Source organism: Asterias rubens, chromosome 22, assembly GCF_902459465.1.
Source record: "Asterias rubens chromosome 22, eAstRub1.3, whole genome shotgun sequence".
NCBI lineage: Eukaryota > Metazoa > Echinodermata > Asteroidea > Forcipulatida > Asteriidae > Asterias > Asterias rubens.
In genome coordinates, this window is record NC_047083.1 from 1536820 (window position 1) to 1561407 (window position 24588).

General features: G+C 40.4%; 3 protein-coding genes across 3 annotated transcripts; all 3 read left to right on the forward strand.

Annotated features, from left to right (window-relative positions):
• Positions 1-1883: 1883 nt before the first annotated feature.
• LOC117305374 lies at positions 1884-9292 on the forward strand. Its single transcript, XM_033790245.1, has 8 exons — positions 1884-2223; positions 3005-3352; positions 4056-4403; positions 4819-5178; positions 5651-5875; positions 6482-6547; positions 7352-7402; positions 7678-9292. The coding sequence occupies exons 1-8, from the start codon at positions 1884-1886 to the stop codon at positions 8613-8615; spliced, it is 2676 nt and encodes an 891-aa protein (XP_033646136.1). The 3' UTR covers positions 8616-9292.
• Positions 9293-11953: 2661 nt separating this feature from the next.
• Positions 11954-22496, forward strand: LOC117305077 (fibroblast growth factor receptor 3-like). The gene is made up of 13 exons (XM_033789805.1): positions 11954-12062; positions 12929-13099; positions 13443-13565; positions 13903-14265; positions 14960-15171; positions 15969-16185; positions 16672-16782; positions 17357-17544; positions 19339-19464; positions 20315-20426; positions 21067-21163; positions 21511-21610; positions 22083-22496. The coding sequence occupies exons 1-13, from the start codon at positions 12002-12004 to the stop codon at positions 22140-22142; spliced, it is 1941 nt and encodes a 646-aa protein (XP_033645696.1). The 5' UTR covers positions 11954-12001; the 3' UTR covers positions 22143-22496.
• Positions 22497-22501: 5 nt separating this feature from the next.
• LOC117305080 (cholecystokinin receptor type A-like) lies at positions 22502-24484 on the forward strand. Its single transcript, XM_033789808.1, has one exon. The coding sequence runs from the start codon at positions 23309-23311 to the stop codon at positions 24464-24466; it is 1158 nt and encodes a 385-aa protein (XP_033645699.1). The 5' UTR covers positions 22502-23308; the 3' UTR covers positions 24467-24484.
• The last annotated feature ends 104 nt before the right edge of the window (positions 24485-24588 follow it).

The window sequence follows — 24588 nt, forward strand, 5'->3', positions numbered from 1 at the left end:
TTGGATATTTGATCAGTCCTAGTGCACGCTCATGCTCTATGCTCATACAAAGGCAGTGCACTGGGATGGGCTGATAAAAAAAAACAGACATGCGTATGCGTGTATACATGCGCATATACCATTCATCTGACCTTATGGCCCCCGGTCGATCGATTCGACTATCAGTATTATTGTGGCTCTTCTATAAAACAGCCATGAAAGGATGATCTCAAATATATAGATATTACAGTTTTCTAATAGCTGGGGTCCATAGGAAACATACAAAAAATACAACGAATCTTTTACCTCGCGTTAAAACTTGGTAAAAATGGTTTTTCTCCAGAACGCTCCAAGCCAAATTTCTGAAAAAGGCGGGGTAAAATGAACCATTAAATCATGGCGCGTGACGTCATCGGTGGCTAAATTATGGAATTATAATAATAATAATAATAATAATAATGAAAACTTATAAAGCGCACAAATCCACAGAAGTGCTCATGGCGCTAAAATACAAACAATAGCATTAATTAATATACAATAACAACAACACAAATTAAAATGTAAACCTAAGTTGAGAGAAATCTAGAACATGTGGTATAGAATACAATAATACAAATGCAATATTTAAGAAAAAACATCCTAAAAGGTAACAAAAATAACAATAATTAAACTATTGAATCAAATTTCTGTTTGAAGAGATGTGTTTTCAGTTGTTTTTTAAATTGGGTCAAAGAAACGGATGATTTTACTAGTGCAGGCAGTTTGTTCCATAGACGAGGGGCAGCATGTGAAAAAGATCGGTCTCCCCATGAATGTTTGGAAATGGGCTCAATAAGGAGGCTAGAATTATAAGGTTTGTTATTTTATGCATATGTTGAGAAACACCAAGTGAGAAGACTGGTCTTTGACAGTTACCAATAGTGTCCACTGTCTTTAATTAAATATAAATATGTGACTTATGGTTTTCTGTCAAACCTGTACACATTAGATATGTCCATGGACATTGTTTACATAAAATATTGGATAGAAGGTTCAATGTTCAGTGTGCCTACACCCAATCAAGTTTACACCATGATATCCCACTAAAAACTCAACAGCGGGGTTTTTGAAAAAGGTGAAATTAAATATTCATTTTGAAAAACCAACAACTGAAACTTTGTGATGTTATTTCTCTTCATGTATAACAAATGTTCAAAAATAAACCACCTGTTGGCTTTTGCTGATGTGACCAAGACTCAAGATCATCCACTTCCAGATGACTCGCCCGATCGTCGCACACGTGTGCGTGTGTGTTTACCTCTGTCATGTCTTTGACCCGTCGACCATCGTGATTTTTAGCCGCCGCTCACGTCACAGGGGTATTACGTAATCATTATCATTCACAAGTAGCTTTTGACTCTCGGCTGAAAAAGCCGCGCGGCCGGGTGCATATTTGACTCAAGTTATTTATTACTAAATGCAAATTTTAAGAGTAAAATGTTTTTTAACCGGTATCTACGATGTCTATTTTGCCATAAAAAGGTAATACTTGAAATGTTGAGATCATCCTTTATTGGCTGTTTAAAATCCAGTGCAGTAATGGCATGCATAGCTACAAAAAGGGGCTGAATCGCAATGTTGTTTTGCCTTGGTTGAAAACAAGTTTACTTTCCCATTATCCAATGGTGTTCTAATGACGTTGCGTCGTCAGTGCAGTTGTCCCACTAAAGGCACCGGGCACGTTCGGTAATTGTCAAAGACCAGTCTTCTCACTTGTGCGACCCCAGATTATATTTTACTATGAGAGTATAGTAAAACAAAAAGGAGTGGAAGAGCAAAACAAGACGCTCAGAATGTATGTATTGTTGTATTTTCAGCTTTTAGAGGTGTGCTCCTCCCAGTTCAAAATTCCCATTTCCCGAATAATGGCATTTTTGAAAATTTGTCAGTGGTGTGTTCTGGCTATCTCGGTCACGCTCGCCATCACAATGGACGAAGAGCCTCTGACCGTCACATGTCAGAACATACGTCATGACAAAATACTCGGCGATCTTGACAGGGGAGAGGGTAGCAAGATGTCTCTTGAGAGTTGCACAATAATTACGCAATCCAGCTACTCGTCAGACAGCATACACGAGTTGTGTTGTCAACACTGCCATAGTTGTTCTTTGCCTGGAACTGAAGAAGGGCCGTGGAAGGGAAAGACTGTTTCGAGAACCGTGAAATTGAATTCGACCAAGCTACACGAGCGAAAGAAAAGACAAGGTAACTTATTCAACCACCGGTTCACCTTTATGATCCCTGACATACAGCCACGGGTTTACTTTTAATCCCCGGGTTCAGAGTTGACCCGGGTATTATATTTCAATGAGCCTAGTGTGATCTTAAGATGTGTAGCAAACCATAGAGAACCTTCTCTCTGATCAAACCTTAATTGCCTTGAGTCATATTGACAGCACAGTAATCATCTCAAGCATACTTTTATTTCAATCAATTTTTCTATCGAAGTATTTTTTTAAATGTCCAGGTATCACCTGCGTTAACTTAATTATGCTTAAGCAACTAAGTTTCAAAATGTTCTACCATTAAAAGTATTGACATACTTTTTTTTGCACATAAAGGATGCTAGCTGCCTGACTGCCTCCCCCTCCATATCAAATGACCCCTCTTGATTGACACCCCTCTAGGACGTGTGGCATCGTCCAGTTTAGGATATCATGCCATATGAGCTGACCCGTGGGTACTATGGTTAAGCCAAAGACAATCATTATTTTAATTGTGTCATCAAGTGCTGACAGTGGCCCTCCCTGCTGGGTTTTATGACAATTCTTTGTACTTTTGTTTTGTGAAATCGATCCCGATATACACCGATGTGTGTAGCACTGCTCTAGAATTGCAAAGGTCGTGGGTTCGAATCCCACCCGAGTAATATGCCTGTGATTTTTGTCCACATGACTTGGGAAAGTACTGAGTATACAGTGCTACACACATCGGTGTATGGGTAAAAAAACCTATTTAAAAAAAATCAATTATTGTTGATCGACAGAAGGTGCTGAGAGACCCTTGCATACATCGGGTACCGAGCGAGTGCTTCAAGCAGGTCGCACGTACCACTTTCCATGTCCAGTTTTCTCTCCTGGTGACGTCATCAATGACATAGTTTGGTTCAAAGGGAGCAACTGCGACCCCAAAAAGCGACAGAAAATCCTGCAACACTACAACCCACCCGACGGCACATTGATAACTCCGAGTCCACACTATCAGTTCACTGAGACCAATTATGGCTTGGTCATCGAGTCTGCTAACCTGACTGATTCTGATCGGTATTGGTGCAAGGCGCACAAGGAACCAATCGGGGAATATGTGGAGGAATTCCTGGATATATTTGTCTTGGGTGAAAAGATTATAAACTTGGAAATTAAAGCAGACTGTGGCCCTTTTCGAAACCACGGCTTCGGCTTTTGATTCAACTGCAGGCTCCGTTCTCTGGTCTAAGGCCCTAAGCGCGTACGCAAAGCACGCGTAAATTGTCGAAACAACCGCGGGGCCAAGCTAACCGAATCCAATGTCGAAGGTTCGTCGAAAAGGGTGTGTGTTTATCACCTATGACACTACCGACCCCTTGCACTGACGTCACACGCGGCTGACGTCACACAATTGTTTTCCAATTTGTATTTCTCCTGGCTTCAGTTAGAGGTGATAGCTTGGTAACGATATGAAAAAGTGTTCATCGACAAGAAACACATTTCTCATTCAGACATATGGTCATTTATGAGCCTTCGCTCGTCCTCAGCGCCTTGCTTTAACCAAAGGCGTTGGGATGGGCAAACGTATCATGCACTGTCATTAGTTTAATAATGCACATTCCCATCATGCATCATACTGCACCATATTTCTATGCACTGCATACAATGACGTGCTTCCTGAACAAGAATATGTGCAAGCTGATTAGCCCATCCCAGCGGTCCTGGATAGACTGGCCGCTGGGGGTGGCTATAATTTTTGACTCGGAAAGGGGTCAATTCTCTCCTGCGACTTTTTAATAAAAGAAATTCTAGTGAATTCAATCTTATTTTTTATTCTTTTCCACTCGTCAGGTACAACGTTTCCAATTCACAAATGGCCAGACACGGACGAGGATATCCAAAGAAAATCCTTAAACTTCGCAGAGGCTAAACTCGTCACGTGTCCAGTGATGTCACAAACTAGTTCAAGGCGAGATGACGTCACCGTTTACTGGTCACGCCTAAATACAGAAGACGGCCAAAGTATGGAGATTGTTTTCCCTGATGTCGTCGGAGTTGTGGCAGGTGGAGAGTACCATGTAGATGGTGACAATAATCTGGTGGTGGACAATTTCAGCGGAAGGGAAGAAATGTATTGCTGTCATGTGTTTCAAGAAGACACAGCTCCAAGACAAGGCTGTGTGAGAGTAGTATGGGGAGGTGAGAGTTTGTAACTTCAGGACGCTAGGTGGCAGCAGATTGTATTTTTTTAACCTGACCATGCGCACATTCGTTTTGAACAAATTGTTTTCTTGCAAAGTATTGTATTTAATTCAAATTCACACTTCTCATCAAACTCGGTCTTTGTCTGTTTCACTTTGGTATTCATTTACCGTGTGAATGCTTTCGTTGAATTTTTGCAGTTAAAAACTAATAGACTTTTATCGCAGTGCAGCCATCTTGAATTTCTACCAAATGATATCAATCTTACCAAACCGAGGCTGGAAGAACAAAATAGTCTGGTTTCTATTTGCAAAATTGGTTATTAGCATTCATTATTGTCATTCGAGAATACGAGGAACATGGCCAAGATGGAGACAGCATGATAAAGGTCTATTCTGATCTTTGTTCACAGCAACCCAAGAACCAAAATACCCTGTCATCTCGGCCTGTGGTGACATCAAAACTCCAGAAGGCCAATGTGACGTCAGACTTGAGTCGTACCAAGATTTCCTTCAACTGGATTGTTTAGTGACAAATGTATACCCTAGGCCTGACGTCAGCTGGTCACTGAAGGACTGCATTGGTACAAATGCTACGGGTTTCTCCACCTGCAACGATTGGACGTACGATAATGTCTCAATGACGTACAGTGCAATATCGAAGTTATATTTGCATAGCTTACCATTGGGGTCCTTTTCGTGTAATTTCATCTGCACGTCGCTTGGTGGCGCCATTCAAAATGACAGGGAGTCATCTTCTGTTCAAATATCACGTGAGTGTTGCTTGCTTCGTAATAACACATGTACGCATAGAGTATGTTTGTTTGCTTATTATTATCTTTTCTGTCAAGGGAACTCGTCAAATTCCCACGGAGGGATATGAATGCCAAGCTTGCAACACAGCCAATCTCTCTCATACAAGTTGTGTTGACGTCTATGGTTATGAATTGCACAAAATCAAGAAATGTGATTCAGTAGCTACTGACAAACCTTATTTTAGACATTGTGAAATCAGCGGTTAGCTTGGTAGGTATGATTCGAACCCACAACATAGCGATTGCAAGTCCTGCAGTCTAGACCATGCATTATCTCACTTTGCTTCATTAAATTCTTAAATCAAATCTTTGTTTCATGTATGCACAAACCTATTAAACTATGTGTACAGCAAGATTTATTAAATCTAATAGAAGTTCGAAATCATTTTAAAAATATTTCCTCTGATGTAATACTTTTTTATTTTCTCAGGTGCCGAAGAAATCGAGTCCAGCTGCAACTTTGCTCTTCTCTGTATAATGACAAGCATCTTTGTGACTTTGTTGATAATTTTGGTCATCAGATTTTGTTTAGCTTTTCCAAGATGTCAGGGTTTTGTCGTGAAACACGTCAGTAATATGGGAACTCTTAATTGCCGTGTGGACGACGAAGAGAAGCTGTCACGGAATAAAGATATAAAGCTTGAGACACAAACGGGTAAACAGCTCTCTTAAAGACACTGGACACTATTGGATTGTCGAAGACCAGTCTTCTCACTTGGTGTATCTCAACATAATATGCATAAAATAACAAACCTGTGAAATTTTGAGCTCAATCGGTCATCGAAGTTGCGAGATAACAATGAAAGAAAAAAACACCTTGTCACACGCACGTGTGTGCTTTAGATGGTTGATTTCGAGACCTCAAAATTCTAAATCTGAGGTCTCGAAATCAAATTCGTGGAAAATTACTTCTTTCTCGAAAACTACGTCACTTCAGAGGGAGCTGTTTCTCACAATGTTTTATACTATCAACCTCTCCCCATTACTCGTTACCAAACGAGGTTTCATGCTGATAATTATTTTGAGTAATTACCAATAGTGTCCACTGCCTTTAAAGGCACACGTTGCCTTGGAATAAGCGCTTTGGGCTATAAAAACAGTTTGTTATGAAATAAATATTATTATAGTTATTGAGATTTATTTTACAATCAAACCCCGGTTGCCAAAATTGTTGACTATTAATAAAACCTGTTGACGAATGTTATCAAAGGTAAATAATTGTTTTAATTAGTTGCTATGTTTTATGTATTTTCATTTTAAGAATTGACACCTTTGGAAATGTCACCGATGATCGTTCAAGGAAGTGAAGGCGATGCCAATACCAAAGGTAGACTTTTCTTCATTGATATTACAGTCTTTTATTTATACACTTTCTGTCACTTTTTGTAAGTTTCGTTTTGAAGAATACAAAATAAAAATGGGCGTTAATAAACATGCTATAATAATATGTAAACCAAGATGACGCTCTTGGCGCGAATGTGATTGAAAAAAAGAAAGAAAAAAAAGAGATGCAATGAATTACAAACTAATATAGAAATTTCCGGGTTTGAACTGGTAATAATAAAAGTGGCTTCTTATTTGGCATTCAAATCCGTCACCCAGTGACCCCCAAGGCGCTTCAACAATCAGTAGTTACCTCGCAAAGGTGAGTGCACGGGGCTACGCTTGACGTACAATACCTCATTTTTACATAGTACGTATTAATGGTTTACGAGATGTTGTGACGCAATATGCAACCAATCAAACCAGGAACACCGAGGCGAACCACTATAAGTAAACTGCCTTATTTTACGTGCGTTACACAGCAAACGGGACCAATGGCTTTACGTTCCAGCCATGGTCTTAAAGGACTTGAACCCAAACACACCATAGCTTGCGTCCGTTGCTCTCATCCGTTCAGTGGGGAGTCTGTTCCAAAATGACGGGCCAAATGTTGAGAGCGATCGGCCTCATCACTAAGAGTACCTCGTGAATGTGTATAAGAGATGGTCGTTATCAGAGCCAAGTTGCTGGGGAAGGTTCGTAGATACGTTTAAGTCCATGGATACATGAATGTTTTTGTGTGTAGATATCAAAATGCAAAAGAGAATAACCAAGAAATACCTTTCCTCGTTTCCGTTTTTCAAAACAGAGCCCGTGTGTCTTATTAATAGCCGAACGAATCATGACATCAATTTTACAGGTTTGTTTGTTTGTTTGTTTGTTGGGGTGTTTTTGTTGGGGTGTTGATGGTGTTATGATGTTTGTCTGTTTGTTGGGGTCGGTGCTGGGTGTTTGTTTGCAGTTTTGATTATTTGTTTGTCATGTGTTTATTTGGTTGGGAGTACAGATTGGCCTATAGGCCTATAAATATTCATTAATTTTCTGGAAGAAAATCACCACGTCCGCACCAGCATTATGGAATTCATAATGGTGATATTTCGTGACGCTAAGGCCATGTTCTTCCATCTTTTTCAGACAACACATACAACTGGGTCTCACTTGGGGAGCTTGTCACCAATCCTGATGACACCAACAATGGATTCCACCACATCCGTGACGTCATACCTGCACCAATCCAAGTCGGCGGATTGGTTATCATAGACTCCATTAGCATGCATCAGTTTACTTCAGAATATCAATACAAACGTGTGAATTTATTCAAACAATTACCGGGAAAATATATCTGCGTCACATATTTCACACCAAATAAGCTTATTTTTGGGCTGAAAATGGGTAGACTTCAGATTTTTGATCCTGATAAAACCGAAATAAGCGCCTTTGCTTCCATACTGCCGGTTGGGGATACTGAAGTTGAGCTTACCGATATCTCGGTGGACTGCCAGGGGTTTGTTTTTGCCGCTGACTCTAAAGGGAAAGCCATCTCGGTGTTCGATCCCGACGGAGTGTACATTAACCGAGTAGAGATCAACATCGTACCCATATTCATCTTCGCCCACACCACTGATGAGATGAACAAAGTTGAACTTTTTGTCAGCTCCGAATCTACCGTTGAGATGTACGGTGTCAGCAGGAAGAGTTTTTATCCTTACCGGGCTACGATGGGAGCCCCCAAATACATCGTAGACGACAAAATGGCAAAGGCCGAAAGCTTCCGCTCGGGTGGGATTACCGTACGAGGTGACAACCTCTTCTTGTTGAACAAACTACCCGACGACAAGAACGTGCAGGTTATACAACGCAAACACGCCGGCGGGGACGAGGAACACAGGTTCATTGTCGCCGTCTCTGATGAGGACGAGGGTGATACAGTGACGTCACGTGGCATCAAGATCAAGGGAATTGCTTTCGCCGAGGAAGACGAAAACATTTTTGTTTATTTTGACCATGCTGTTTGTATCTTTAAGAAGACTAACAAGATGCTGTCGAGAACAAATGAAACACCTGCAGTTTAAATAAAATACTGTCTGCTTAGGTGGGTTTGCAGTAGCACCATGTTAAATCTTCTTTTGGAATGGGTTTGATCTGAAAAGAACCGGCGGCGGTTGACAACGTTTTGTTCAGTAGGCATTGTGTGCTCTTATAATACGAACGTTTGCTTATTTGTTATTAGATAATTTAAAATGATAGTTATAATGTACGTTATGTTAATTTTATTTCAACGTAACGTGATCTGTAAATTCTTACATCAGCTGTGTTTTTTTTTTTTTTTTTAGTCATCTTATTTAGAATCCTATTTAAGTGCCATGCAAACGAAATTGTAAATATTGCACCATGCAAATTACATGTAATTTGTTTGAGGTTTCCGAATTTAAGACTATAATAACACCTTTAAGGCCTAACATTTTAGCTAACTTTCAGTGGTGAAGCGATGTAGACTATATTAACCACTAGGGCGGACGTTGTACAATCCATATTTAATCCTATTTAAATGTCATGTACAAAGCATTTTGTAAATAATTCTGTGAAAATGTTTAACCGTGCAGTTTACATGTAGTTGAGCTTATAGAATTCGTAAAACTATATATCGCTTTGTAGCTTACTTTCCATCTCTTTTCTCTCTTTAAAGGGTCTGTGTAACTTTTGTAGGACAAAAAACACAATATCCACAGATTTACACTAAACTTACACAATTTGAAGATAATGATAGTAGAAAGCTTCCCTGAAAATATTACTTGCTGAGGTGCTGTAGTTTTTGGGAAATGAGTAAAACAATGTCATGAAAATAATGTTCGTCTCATGAGACGAAAATTATTTTAATCATTTACAAACGTATTTTCATGATTTTTGTTTACTCATTTCTCAAAAACTACAGCACCTCGGTAAGCAATATTTGAAGTGAAGCGTTCCACTATCATCATCTTCAAACCCCTGTAAGTTTAATGTAAATCTACGGACATTTTGAAAAAGTACCCGAATCCTTAAAGTAATTTTGGTGAAAAAAAGGTGCTTGATTGAATTTCTTTGGACATAAGTTTTCTTATGTTAGGCTATTAGACTGAAACTAAAAAGATTCTCACGGGATTGGAACCTGAATCATGTCTAGTGGGTGATGAGTGTTCGATACCGGTGGGACGTGAAACAACACGCAACCTTTATGTCACTTCGGGTGCGTTCGATTAGCTTCCCTGGGTCGACACCATGATGCATTCGGTTGAGCCCCTGACAAGAGCTAATCGAACGATCACACTCGCCCTCTCGTGGTAACGCCTTGCACCTCGGGTCTCCCCAAGTGACCTACTCCACAAGCAGGGGGCTGACCCGGGTGAGCCCCGTCAAAGCTATTCGAACGCACCGGGGGCAGACCGGGTCGACCCAGGGAAGCTAAACGAACGCACCCTACATGTGCTTCTTGGAACAAATCTCTTGATTATAGATTTTGTTGTGTGTACAATTCTGGCAATGTGTTGTGTTGTTGGTTGCATCAATGGTTTCATTCAGCATAGAATCACTTCAGATTAAAAAAAATACTGTTGAATTTGTTGGGAGGCTGCAGTGAAACATACCAGAGCTTAATGTCAAGCAGGAATGTTCATTGTAGCTGCGAGTGCATTGTCATTAGGCTTTATGAAAGATGGTGGACGTGCACTGTTTGGTTTGGGTGGATATGATCAGATTTACCCAAACCACAGAGTCATGTCATCACATGTTGTCCGCCATGCCCCAAATTGGCTTAATATTCGGTGTCTATACTACTCGACGAAAGCGCAGCACCACACACCATGTCGAAAAGGATAGGTCTTGTAACAAACACATGCAATAGTAAGTATTCTCGTTGTATATTGTTTATGCTCCATATACTTTTCAATTTACTTGTCGAGCTACAGGAATAACTAAGGCAATAAAAGGGTAGCGACGAGTTCTTAAACTGCCGTTTAAAACAGGCAGGGTCGTGGCTGTGTGATTAAAAGGCCCGGGCCGGAGGCGAGGGCCTTTATATCACACGGCCACGATGAAGGCCGTAAGTTAGATTGGGTAAAAATTGTGTCTTATATTATAAAAAAGCCTATTATATAGAATTTATAAAATAAAACTGATTGAAAACGAAACCCGTGAGTGCACGATAATGAAACTGAATTCGACAGTAGCTAAACAGAACCCATGAATACAGTTGGATCAAATCAAGGACGGGAAATACATGACTTTGAAAGCGCTTTAACATTAATTTTCATATCATTAATAAATTTTAGCCTTCGAGAAAGACTCTGCTAGGGTCGAAACGTCAGGCCATTAACTATTTTTTGCAAAATTAATATTGGTAAGTTAGATAATGGAGACTCTATATTTTCTCGTTTTGAAATAATCCTCCAAGAGGGAACATGTGCATAACGGCGTTATTAAAACCGTAGTCTCATCTCAAGCCAGGAATTGTTAGTGTTATGGTACAAAACTTCTCGCTAAGGTGTGAAAAGGAAAGAAAACGTATGCCCCCGGAGACAGAGGCGTCTAGATGTTGAGGGAGCTATAGCAGGCATACACTGCAGCAGATTTCACGAAACGCGGGGATTAATCCTATAGACCTTAAGGGAGCTATAGCAGGCATACACTGCAGCAGATTTCACGAAACGCGGGGATTAATCCTATAGACCTTAAGGGAGCTATAGCAGGCATACACTGCAGCAGATTTCACGAAACGCGGGGATTAATCCTATAGACCTTTTCCAGGTGTGGTTATCTTGATTTCACTCCATTCTTAGGCCGTGTCCGAAACGGCGACTTCGGCTACAGCTACGGCTAGATCGCGCGCGTCTGCCTATTCTTCAACACTGGTAGACGCGCTGATCTAGACGTAGCTGTAGCCGAAGTCGTCGTTTCGGACACGGCCTTAGTCATTGTAACCAAACTGAGGTTGCACGAAATAATAGTCTGGTGCCTGGTTTGCGCAATGAATGTTAACATTCCGTACTGTTATTGGAAACAGGGAACATGACCAAGATGGTGACGGCGTGATAAAGGTCTATCTTTCGAGTTAGGACGAGTAACCCTTGTTCACTGCGTACGTCTATGGATACGGAAGTTAACTCGTCTTAAGTCCTAAGATTAATCTTAAACCAGGAAGAGTTTGGTGAAATCGACGGCTGGGGGGGGGGGGGTTCCCACATCAGATTTAGTCCGAAATTGCTAAATCTTAAAAAAAAATAATAAAACAATATGAAAGACAAACATTTCGGTTTGAGTTTTACAAAACACATCCTGAACATGCAGAAAATTTGTCGGAAATCAGGGTGTATCAATGCTTTCACTTTCTGGGTAATCAAAACAAATGTTTATCTTGAGGTAATGTATATGTTGAAGCACTATCACGTACAGTTTTGACTGTATTTTGTGGCGGTCAGTCGACATGGATCCACGCCCGTATGTAAGGTTCGTCTACTCTGCGCTTCTATGTATTTATTGGACTGGTGAGTGTTCACAAACCTTTTCCTTTGGGGTAATTATCTTACAGTGGTAATCAATGGCTATCTGCGTTTAAAATGTAAGGATGAACGTGCTTTCTCGTCCTTGTCTCATTGAACTTGTTACCTAATCACACGTGTAGTTCATTCCGGCTTAGAGACAATTATTCACACGACTCTACCACTATGCAAAGTTTCAAATCCTATTCATGTATGGTGTTACTGCAAACCTTAATGGATGGTATCTCCACCATGCAGTTTCAAATCCTACTCATGTACATACCACGAACATACTTGGTTGTATCTCCACCATGCAAATTTTCAAATCCACTTAGGTGTAGGCCCACGAAGCTCTACTATTATTGTATCTCCACCATGTATAGTTTCGAATCCTACTCGTGTACATGGTGTTTCTGCAATCATTAATAGATTGTATCTCCACCATTAGGTGTAGGCCTACGAAGCTCTACTATTATTGTATCCCCACCATGCAAAGTTTCAAATCCTACTCATGTACATGGTGTTACTGCAAACTAGATTGTATCTCCACCATGCCAAGTTTCAAATCCTACTAATGTACATGGTGTTACTGCAAACCTTACTAGATTGTATCTCCACCATGCCAAGTTTCAAATCCTACTAATGTACATGGTGTTACTGCAATCATTAATAGATTGTATCTCCACCATTAGGTGTAGGCCTACGAAGCTCTACTATTATTGTATAGTCCACCATGTAAAGTTTCGAATCCACCCATGCATACACTTTCCGTTGTGACCTGTCACTAATCTTGTGAAAATAACAGTTACTCTTAAACCTCAATATTTTCGAGAACTTCGTATATTTTTGACTTCGTTTTGTGTTTTATTTAGAACGGATGAGTTCGCCTTTACCGTATGTTAATGGTCTATCTCTGTCCATCACTTCTAACACCACAACGTTCATCGAGAACCAATCACCTGCTCTGTTCTTCTGTAACGTTTCGGGTCTCAATAGTTTATTTATCTACAGGTGGTTTATTGGTAGTACAAAAGTGAGCAACGGTAAGTTAGGATCAGGGCAAAGAAGGGCAATATTATTTGGGGAACTGTGGCTTTGTTTGCTTAGATGATATTAGAAGCGCCATTAATAAGGGACTAAAAGGGTAGCGACGAGTTCTTAAACGGCCGTTTAAAACCGGCAGGGTCGTGGCCGTGCGATAAAGGCCAAAGCCGAATGTTTAAGAACGAGTCACTACTTTTTCATTCCCATTCAGAAATGCCTTTTTGGTTAAAGTTTCAAAACAACAGTTACACATATAAAAAATATATAAACATCTAAAGCTATTGAAAACTACTTTTTCGTTTCTTCAATAATTAATATCTTTAAAATATGTCTTTATTACAGGGAATGTTAGCACACTCGTGTATGCTCCGAAAAGACGAGACTTTGATGTTCGAATCGAATGCAGCGTCTCTGGAAGCCAAGATAAATCAAAGAACGCTACGTACGGACCGCTGGAAATAAAATGTAAAACTGGACAAAAGTTATACAAACTGATATTATTAGAATACACAGAAATATAAAATTGTAGTTAAAACTAAACCAACAGGGCCCTATTTCATAAAGCCTTTAATAAGCACACAAATTTGCTAAGCACAGAAAAAGTATTGCTTATCAGCAACAGGTTACCAGCCAAAATTACATTCAGTTTACATTGATGTGACTGGTGCCCCCCTCAATTTTTGCTAAGCAAGGAAATTTGTCAAGCGTTATCTGCTTTTAATTGAAATCAGGGCCCTTTAAATTTCAATTAAAATAATTTTACATATACTTTGTTTGTATTTCCTTTGCATCTTTATTAAAGATCCTCCGTCTTCCACTCGTATTTGCGCGATGCAAGAAGGCGACTGCGTCGACAGTCCCGCACCGATTCCACCAGGAGACTCCTTGACCGTCATTTGCACGGCCCTGGATTCAAATCCTGAAAGTCACGTGGACCTGCAGGTCAAGGGTCAACGAGATGGTTACAAGGTGTTGCACGACGGGAACGTAACACTAGTAGAACGTAGTGATCAGACGAAGTATGGGTGGAACACCGAGGCCTCCGTAGAAATACAGCCGGAGTGCGGACCGTGTGTTGTTGTCGTCGAATGTCACGTGATGTTTCTTGAGAATATCAGCTACAGGGAGGAACAACTTTGCATACATGTTCAACAAAAACAAACAGGTGCACATAAAGAACAGATTAATTTGTTGGGTCTGTGCTATAAGGTCAATTTGAAAAGATAGATAAAATGTTGAATGCTTTGCTTACAAAATGAATGGTTTTTTTTATCAATAAATTAACGCTTTGACAATGTTTTTTTTTATACCTATAAATAAAACACAATGACTGAGACGAATCGAATCATTGCAAGACAACGAAACTGAACGCACTGACAGAAAAACAAAAACCTTTTGAGTGGACTAGGGGAATTTAAATGAATTTGAATGCGTGTTAGTTAAAGCCATTGGAAATTTTCGGTAAACAGTATTTTCCAAAGGCACACACTTCGTGTTTCACAACTTATATATAAAATAACAAACCTGTGAAAATTAAGGCTCAATTGGTCATCGGAGTCGGGAGAAAATAACGGGAAAACCCACCCTTGTTTCCGCACGTTTCGCCGTGTCATGACATGTGTTTACAATAATTCCGTAATTCTCGATATCGAGAATTGATAATTGTTTTAATGTTTTCTCAAAAAGTAAAGCGTTTCATGGAATAATATTTCAAGAGAAGTCTTTCACCATTACCTTCTGTAATCCCTGTAAGTTATTTGTAAATCTGTTCCGAAAGTGTCCAATGGCTTTAATTAGAATGAAATCGTTGAAATTGGACGGGGAAATCTATAAATATTATTATTTTTTATATTCTACAGTTTTACCCACTAGAGATCCCAAAGAGTCACCAGTTATATCATGGATAACACCAACCATCTCTTCATGTAGTGCACTTGTCGTAGTCTTTGTTGTTGTTTTCTTGTGGTGTATCATTGCAAAGAGAAGAAGAAGAAGAGATGAACACCGAGTGACGAAACGTCAAACTGTAGACATGAGGCTGTCAACTGACATGATTTCTACCCCACAAAGGGTAATTTACTTGTAGTGAAACACTATTGAACGTCATTTGTCACTTTAGTAGAGCTAAAAGTTACATAAAAAAAAAAAAAAAGAGAGTAAAAATTAGGATTCTGACAATCTTTATCCAAAGGCTAAGAGGCTTCCATTTTATCAACGATGCTTTTATCTAAATATGATATTAATTCTCAACACGCCCATGTATTTATCTGGGTTAATTTGAGCTTATTATTATTTTTTTTTAATTGAGTAATTTTAACCGTTTTCATTTACCATTGATTGACATCGCTTTTTGTAGGAAAGGGTGCTGGCAAAGTATCCTGCCCCGTTATAACCAAACCAATTGCCCCTCTTGATTGATCACCCACTCTAGAGCGCGTGTGGAATGGTCCAGTTTGGGATATCGTTGTATGTGAACTGACTGGTGTACAATACGCCTCTCTTAATGGGTGCGTTCGTTTAGCTTCCCTGGGTCAACCCCGGTGTGTTGCGGGGTTTTTTTCCAGGAAGAACGTGGGTAATTATCTGCACACGTTTGTCCTGGAAAAAAAAAACACGCCACACACCGGGGTCGACCCAGGGGAGCTAAACGAACGCACCCTATATTTATGAATTAGTACGTCACAATTCTAACCCAAAACGAGACAATAAGCGCAGCCACTGCAAGTGGTGGCGGACGTGCGCCTATGACGAATTATGACGTCACGCATGAATATTAAGATATGCGTATGAGCGAGGGTAAAGACGATGAACATTTTAATATATTCAGGTTTTAAAACCTCCTTTTTGTCTCCCATACCGTCTTTTCAGCTGGACCACCCCCAATCAAGCAGTAGGCCAACTGGTACCTTTACTCCCCCTGATGTTCGTCCAGCACTCGCGGACTCCAAGCTTGAATTTCCGCGGCACAGACTGACGCTCCAAGCGGAGCTAGGGGAAGGGCAGTTCGGCGAGGTCCTCAAGGCAGTGGCTCACGGGATTCTCCGGGATGGGGTTGACACAACAGTTGCCGTTAAAACCATGAAAGGTATACAACTTTTGTGAAATTTACTCTCTATTTGCAACTTCTTTTTTTTTTATACGGGAGTCGATGTCAGACACTTGGCCAGTTTTCTTAAATGACACAACAGTTGCCGCTAAAACCATCAAATGTATACAACTTTTGTGAAATTTATTCTCTATTTTGTTGAAACTTATTTGTTTCCTAGCAAAGTCGATGTCAGACACTTTGGCAAATTTTCTTAAAGGACACAACAGTTGCCGCTAAAACCATCAAATGTATACAACTTTTGTGAAAGTTACTCTATTATTTTGTTGAACTTATTTGTTAATTCGGTAATGGCGTATAGTCGATGTCGGCCATTTGGAGAATTTTCTGAAATGACAAAACCAAAACCTTTTGAACATAATGAGCGTTCCGGTCCTTAGCCGAAGACTTAAAATTTGACGACAAAGTTTTAATCACTTGAAACTGTTTTTTGTTTTCGGTTTGTGTTTTTACGTTTTATTTCAGGCCGGGGAAATTTTTCAACTGTGGCCGATTTTATGAACGAACTACAAATATTCCAGTCACTCCAATCTCACCCCTACGTTGTGTCAATTCTGGGTTGCTGCACAAGAGTAGGTAAGCTTTTTTAAAAAAGGGTCGCCATCTTGTTTCATTTCCAACCATACAGATCTGTGCCCAAATATTGTAGATATTTAAATATCTGAAATAAAAGTCGAATCCCCTTCAGGTGACCCCCCTTGGCCCAATTTGATAGAGCTGCTAAGCACAACAAATTGCTTAGCATGAAATTTCTTCCTCGATCAAAGCAGGATTACAAACCAAATTTCCATGTGTTGCATAGTGCTTGTTACTGGTATTTTTGTTTGCTTATTCTGAAAATCACGTGGAAATTTGGTATGTAATACTGTTTTTATCAAGGGAGTAATTTCAAGCTAAGCAAGTCGAAATTTGACCCTGGCTTCCGCTTTCAGGGTGGTATCGTAAACATGGGTGTGATCCCTGGCTACACAGCAGTTAACAGTTGTAAGGTGTTCTGACTGGCATCCCTAAACAAACATATTGACAAAATAGGGAGACCGCCTTAATAGGGCTAGATAGCTCAGTTGGTATACAGACCACGTTAATCCGGAGGTAGTTGGTTCGAATCCCGCTCTACTAATTTTTTCTTTGTCTAACCCTAAATCTCCAGAACCGTTCTACATGATAATGGAGTTCGTTCCCAACGGATCACTGGAGGCGTTCCTTAAACGTAAACGTAAAGCCTGGTGCATGCAACCACCTGAGACCAGGCGTGGGAAAGAGGCAGTGAGCGCAGCACTTCTACTCACGTTCGCCTTCCAAGTTGCTAACGGTATGGAGTATATAGCATCTAAACATGTGAGTGTAAAGCTTTCCTTCAAACCCTTCAAACCAAATCAAATCAAATCAAATCAAATCAAATCAAATCAAATCAATCAACATTTAGTTCCATACAAACACAATATATAAATACAAACAATAGGATTTTACAAGACTGAAAACTGTTTCTGGAGGCATGGCCCATTAAAGCAAAGCTTGTGATAGGCTGGGATGCAAAACAATGGGTAGTAATAATAAGAAAAATCATAACTATTACACTGTTGAGAATGAACGTAATAATATTGTCAAAGACCACTCTTCTCACTTGGTTTATCTCAACATATGCATAAACCTATGAACATTTGAACTCAATTGGTGGTCATAGTTGCGAGATAATAATGGAAGAAAAAACACCCTTGTCACACGAAGTTGTGTGCTTTCAGATGCTTGATTTCGAGACCTCAAAATCTAAATCTGAGCTCTCGAAATCAAATTCAAATATTTTGATGGAAAATTACTTCTTTCTCGAAAACTACGTTACTTCAGAGAGAGCCGTTTCTCACAATCTGTTATACTATCAACAGCTCTCCATTGATCGTTAACAAGTAAGTCTGTATGCTAACAGTGATTACCAATAGTGTCCAGTGTCTTTAAAGGCAATGGGCCCCCTTTGGTAATTGTCAAGGACAAGTATCTCACTTGGTGTATCACTTGCTTTATTTGTTTTTTTCTAATGTAATAGCATAGCCCTGCATTATTGTGCAGAAACAAAATCACGTGGAGCTCATGTCACGCCATCAGCATTATTAATTTTATACATGACTTTAAGTTATTTATTTATAACATAAAATTAAAGTTTAAAGATGTTTTGTAACTGAAATATGTGTATATTATTAGCATTGTCACTGTACAACAGTTCAAAATCTTATACTTGTTAAAAACAGTATTCAAATCAGTATTTTACTATTGGGTTATTACTATTTCCTGTAACTGGTCACTTTTGTCTGATATTTTTTTGTCCTTGGTAAGCTCTGTATGCTTGGCATGTCACCTTCGAATGACGTGAGTGAAAGTGAAGTTGTTAATGGGGTTATGCTTCAGATTGGTATCGTTCCCATTGTTTATCTAAACTTTCAATTTGCAAAAATGTTAATGCATCTGTCTTAAAGGATTTGGGTTCTTTTTGTAACACAAAACACAATGTCCACAGACTTACACTAAACTTACACCGTTTGAAGATAATGATAGTGGAAAGCGAACCTTAAAATATTAGTTGCTGAGGTGCTGTAGTTTTTGAGAAATGAGTAAAACAATGTCATGAAAATACGTTTTTACATGCTAAAATAATTTTCGTCTCATGATCACAGAGACGAAAATTATTTTCATGACATTGTTTTGCTCATTTCTCAAAAACCACAGCAACTCAGAAAGTAATATTTTCATGGAAGCTTTTTACTATCATTATCTTCAAACTGTGTAAGTTTAATGTAAATCTGTGGACATTGTGTTTTTTCGTCCTACACGAATAAAGAATAAACATGTTTTCCCGTTATATGCAAAGTATACCTTTGGTTATTGGAACCGTTCGATTGATTTAATCCTGTATAAATTTAGATGTATTAACAAACTAAACTAAAATGTAAAAACCTCATTTAAAAAATATGGTCGCGTTTCTTAGAAGCCGTTTCTTTAAATGTGTTATATTATCAACGGCTCTCCATTGCTCGTTACCAAGTAAGTTTGTATGATAACAATAATCTTGAGTAATTACAAATATTGTCAAGTGCCCTCGCAAGAGTGATTACCAAACGTATATCTTCCATTTAACTACAGTTGATTCATCGCGATCTCGCAGCACGCAACGTTCTCCTAGCCGAGGGTTTGGTGTGCAAATTGTGTGATTTCGGTTTGGCGCGTGACGTCACGGAATCTAATGACGTATACAGTATGGTGTCGGGGGTGAGTAGGGACTCTTGTCGTACCCGCATCGGCGGCTACAGCTACGGCTACAGCTGTTGCCTAAGGGTGTTGCTGAGGACGTCCTATACCTCAAAGCATGATGACGCAGAAATCTAGCCGTAGTCGTAGCTGTAGCGGCCATTCCGGACACGGCCTTGCTTTACCATGGCTGATGGCTTCAACAATTGAAGTGTTTACATCCAAATCCGAGATGATATAATAAAGCAGAACTGTGTTTTGAGAGATTTGCAACACAGAGGGGCTAGTTTTCTTTAAGTCACGTGGTTGCTGGACGCCATTTTTGGTCCAACTCAACTTTTGCAGTCTTGTCTAGCACCCTTTGTGCGCACTGCGGACGTGCATTTTTTGACCGAAAATTACTACTGTAATACAGAGCAGAGCTTTATAAAGGGAGACTTACTACAGCTTGCGACTAGAAGCCACTTTGTGCCCCCAAAACGCACGGGCGAACACATGGTGCCAGACTTGTCTGCCAATTGGGTTGTGCTGCATTTGGAGACAACATGGCGTGCATGATCCAGCAACCACGTGACCAACAAAAACTGGTCCCTCTCGCAACTCTCTCAATACACAGCGCTTCTGCAGAGCAAGCAATAGCGCCCTCTGGCGAACTAAAAGTATCTTCTCTTGAAGACGAGCAGAGTATACTGTTCGAAACGTCGAGACCAAATCGGCTCTATTCAGAGCCAACACTCACACAAAAGAGATTTACACATGGCTGTACCCACAAGTTTACTATTTATTTAATTTCTCCATATTTCTCCACACCATGCAAAGCTTCAAACAATACTTAAAAGTAACTCGACTTTGTGTGTGTGGTTATTTGTAGGGTGCAGTTCCTGTTCGCTGGTTGGCTCTGGAGTGCCTCTTGAACGATAGGTACACAACAAAGAGTGACGTATGGTCTTTCGGGGTTCTTTTATGGGAACTCGTCACTTTAGGTAAGACTGTGTAGACTTAATAATCAGTTAAATAAATATACAGCTTTTACAATAAGCATTTTGAAAATCAACCCAAAACAAAAGATCTGAATTCAAGTTTTGTTGTTAAGGCAGTGGACACTAATGGTAATTACTCAAAATAATTATTGGCATAAAACCTTTCTTGGTAAAGAGTATAATGGGTAGAGGTTGATAGTATAAAACACTTTGAGAAACGGCTCCCTCTGAAGTACTAGTTTTCGAGAAAGAAGTTATTTTCCACGAATTTGATTTCGAGACATCAGATTTAGAATTTGAGGTCTCGAAATCAAGCATCTGAAAGCACACAACTTGGTTTGACAAGGGCGTTTTTTCTTTCATAGTTATCTCGCCACTTCGACGGTCAATTGAGCTCAAATTTTCACAGGTTTGTTATTTGATGCATATATGTTGAGATACACCAAGTGAGAAGACTGGTCTTTGACAATTACCAAACGTGTACAGTGCCTTTAACAATTACAACCGTGTATAAAGGCGCCCTCTTTTTGCAATATTGTGAGTAGTGAACGGTATGATGGGCGCCATACTGAGACAAGTAAGTTACCCTTTTTTCGGCAAGACAAGAAGTAATTTTAATACACTTTCGTGGTTCACATTTCAGGTGCCATGCCATTTCCAGACAAATCAACAGTTGCCATTATCGACTACCTTAAAAGCGGTACAAGACTGACTAAGCCGATACACTGCGGGGAACATCTGTAAGTCTGAAACATAATTAATAGTTTACAGTAAAATGTTTACTTATTAAATAAAAGACCGGGCTACTGTAGTCTTGCTTCAAGACGTTCCTGCTGTTCGTTTGCTTTTAGTGACGAAAATTGCTTCCATTCGCAAGTTCTCGCAAGAGTTCTGCGGTATGTTTGAACTAGTGCCCTCTTGCGATAAGACAAAAAGGCAAAGACTAAAGATTAAGCTTCGTAAAAAGGGCGAACCCCAAATGGCGGCTGCAGCTACGGCTACGAACGCAGCGTTCTAGCTGTAGCTGTAGTAGTAGCCGCCATTTTGGACTCGACCATCATTTTAGTCGTCATTCCTCTCCCATCAGGTATCGCATTATGACGTCATGCTGGAATGATACACCCAAGTTGCGGCCTACCTTCTCGTTACTGCAAAGTCAACTCGACCTCATACTAAACAATGATTTGGTGAGTTAATTATTGGGAACAGAGGGACTCTTATTGAGGACGCTAGGTGGCAGCAGACATGCCGGTTATTGTTTGGAAATGAGAGAGCGGAGAGTTGGTTTCACTACCGCCCCCTAGCGTCCTGAATAAACGTTGTAAGTACAGACGTTCTGATCCATAGTCTGAAAGCGGCAGTCGGTGTTTCAAATTCTTGAAGACATCTGATCTTTCCGACCGAAACGTCGAGATGTCCCACACACCAACAATTCCTAATTGAGTAATCATTTAAAACTTCTTTTTTTTCATTTTAGTTTTTTACAAATATGCACCGTTGTTATTGCATTTTATTGCTATTTGGGTTCATTGACGATCCAGTTACGACACGTTTCCTGAGAAAAGCTGATAATTGATGTGGTTTTTAGGTAAACTAAATAACTTCTAAAACAAATTCACACCTATATATGTTGTTCTTTTCTTGTGTCATTGTTTGTAGGAGGTCTTAGACATGCGGGGTTTCCAAGCTCACTTACAAGTCTACCATTATCTTCGATGAGGCAATCGGACAAAGGGTCAGCAGTACGTTTGTAAACAAAAAGGGGAGTTTACCCCACCAAATAATCGGTAAAAAAATCTCCCCAAACCCAGCTTTTCCTGCATGAGACCCCATGAAATAGCAATACAAATGTCAAATAAGAAACATTTCAAATAAGTCTACAATCCCGGCCAGAGTGCTTTGGCCACCCATTCCCAACATAACATAACAATAAACATTCCCTGTCCACTTCCCTTACAATTAACATTCTCTCCCCGTCCCCCGGCTCCCTGCTCAATGATGACTAGAATGCAGAAGACCGTGCAACGAGAGCCAGCATTGAAAGGGGAAAGGGGGGGGGGGCAACGAGGTATTGCCGGGATCGTAGCCCCTCGGTTGATTCTTTGACGAGTCAAGGTCGTGTAACGGCGGATGAGGGTTGTGTCTTTCTTGGAGTCATCGACGTTGTTTAGAGGTGAGGGGCGGTGGGTAGAGTGAGGGTGAACGAGTTTCTGTGTCTCTTTCCTGTTTGTTATGAAAAGAAAAGTAAATAGCAAGAATCACGTGTGTGAGTTTTAGCACGTGGCCGGCCTTGCGTAATGGAATAGTCCAGATTTCATCTCGTGAATAGTAACTCCTACCTTGCATTTATGATATATAATATTGCTTGAGGCCTAGCTACGGGCCTTTAAGCCAATGAGCATTCTCGGAGGAGTGAAAATTGAAGCTAAAATCTAATTATTTTGATACAGTAGAGCTTTTTAAATTCCCCACAGTGTGGCTGCCATACACGACGCAATCATAACGGAGTGCATTGTCTTGACATAAAGCAGGAGTCAACCTGGGACAAGCAAAACTGGTGTGTCATTTATTCGAATCGGTGAACAATATTTCTACTATCTTGGCATTTCTCCTAGTAAGTGCTTATTAAATAAACAACGTTGACGTGTCCTCCTACGTTGCTGTCGTCGTATAAAATTCAAGAGGTTAAGGAATCAACTCACATCAAAACCAAAGCATTGAGCTGTAGCTACTGTTCCGGACAGACTGGAAAGTGTTCTTTTCCCGCGCAGAACCTTGGATTTCAGATTTTCTGGATTTCATCTAGTTGAGAAGAACTCATCACAAGGTCTCGTCGCATCGAAGTAAACTTTGTTTTAGACATATTTGCACCGGCACGCTCTGAAATGGCGGATATCAACGCAACTAATGTGGATATGAGGTTTTTATACGTTGACAAGTTAGAATATACAAGATGGGCAGTGTTTACATTATGGCTTGTGATTTTCCTTATTGGTGTTCCGGGCAATCTGATGATTGTGGCCGTTTACTGGGCAAGTGGGATAAAGACGAGCACCCACGTGCTCATTGGTTCCCTCGCTGTGGCCGATCTCCTGATGTGTTTGTTAAAGTTTGCGGACGCAATAGTAATCGCATCTGTACCGTTTTATTTAGCGTACAACCGTGAGAGTTCTATTTACTTTTTGAGTAATGGCCTGTTGTACTCGACAGCTTTGTTAACGACGGCGATCGCGTTCGACCGATTTGACGCCGTATGTCGTTCCCTACGGCGCACGATGACGCTCCGAAGGGCGAAAATCGTCTCCGCTCTGTGTTTTATTATTGGTTTCATCGGCATTATTCCAGAGCTGGTGCACAAAATCCAAACCGACCGCAACGGAGGAGTCGACACTTTCGAGCAGGCGATCGTGAAAGCGATTCCGCTTTCAATTTACGGCACTTCGCTTCTGATCGTCACTGTTTCGTACTCTGGTATCTTTGTGTTTTTACGGAAACGGGGACGAGTTGAGTCGCGTGATGTTCCAGCAGTGCATCATGGAGTAGGTTTAAGCACAACTGGTGCGTCTGTTGTCGGCGGCGAAGGACGTACTGCGTCTATTGCCGACAACGATGCGTCAGACGCACGCGGCGCAGGGACGGAAATGACCGCCATACGGATGCCCGACGTCGGTGGACCGCCACGCTCATCAATCAACGGCGTCGCCTCAACTAGCGAACAGCACCTGGGGACCAACCGGCCTAATGTTCGCCGTCCTGGCGGCACAAACCAATTTCGCATAACCAGAATGTTGTTAATCACCACCCTTACGTTTTTCATTCTGTGGTTTCCGATTGTTTTATTGAAAGTCTACGCCCTCGGAACCTTGTTCACTGACTTTCAGAAGTCTCACCATTACGCCAACTTAGTGTCGGCGTTGTTGGTTCTTAGGGACACTGCGTTCGTCAACAGTGTCATCAATGTGTTTATATATAGCGTGGCGAACAAGCGCTTTCTACTCGAATCCAAACGCGTGGTGAAAAACATCAGAGCGAGGTTTGGGTGAATTTAAAGAGACAAAAAACTGCTAAGGACGAGAGAATGATTAACACATCAGACAAAATCGGTTACCTGCCTCATCATTGTTCGAAGCTGTGTGAACACGTGTACTATCCTTTTGTGGACCTT

Bases quoted from the DNA above. Each gene is read 5' to 3' on its own strand.
- LOC117305080 (XM_033789808.1), top strand. From the start codon at position 23,309: ATGGCGGATATCAACGCAACTAATGTGGATATGAGGTTTTTATACGTT.
- LOC117305077 (XM_033789805.1), top strand. From the start codon at position 12,002: ATGGATCCACGCCCGTATGTAAGGTTCGTCTACTCTGCGCTTCTATGT. The intron at 14,266-14,959 runs GTGCACATAAAG...TATATTCTACAG, and splicing joins TGTTCAACAAAAACAAACAG to TTTTACCCACTAGAGATCCC. The intron at 16,186-16,671 runs GTATACAACTTT...GTTTTATTTCAG, and splicing joins TGCCGTTAAAACCATGAAAG to GCCGGGGAAATTTTTCAACT.
- LOC117305374 (XM_033790245.1), top strand. From the start codon at position 1,884: ATGGCATTTTTGAAAATTTGTCAGTGGTGTGTTCTGGCTATCTCGGTC. The intron at 2,224-3,004 runs GTAACTTATTCA...GTTGATCGACAG, and splicing joins CGAGCGAAAGAAAAGACAAG to AAGGTGCTGAGAGACCCTTG. The intron at 4,404-4,818 runs GTGAGAGTTTGT...CTTTGTTCACAG, and splicing joins TGTGAGAGTAGTATGGGGAG to CAACCCAAGAACCAAAATAC.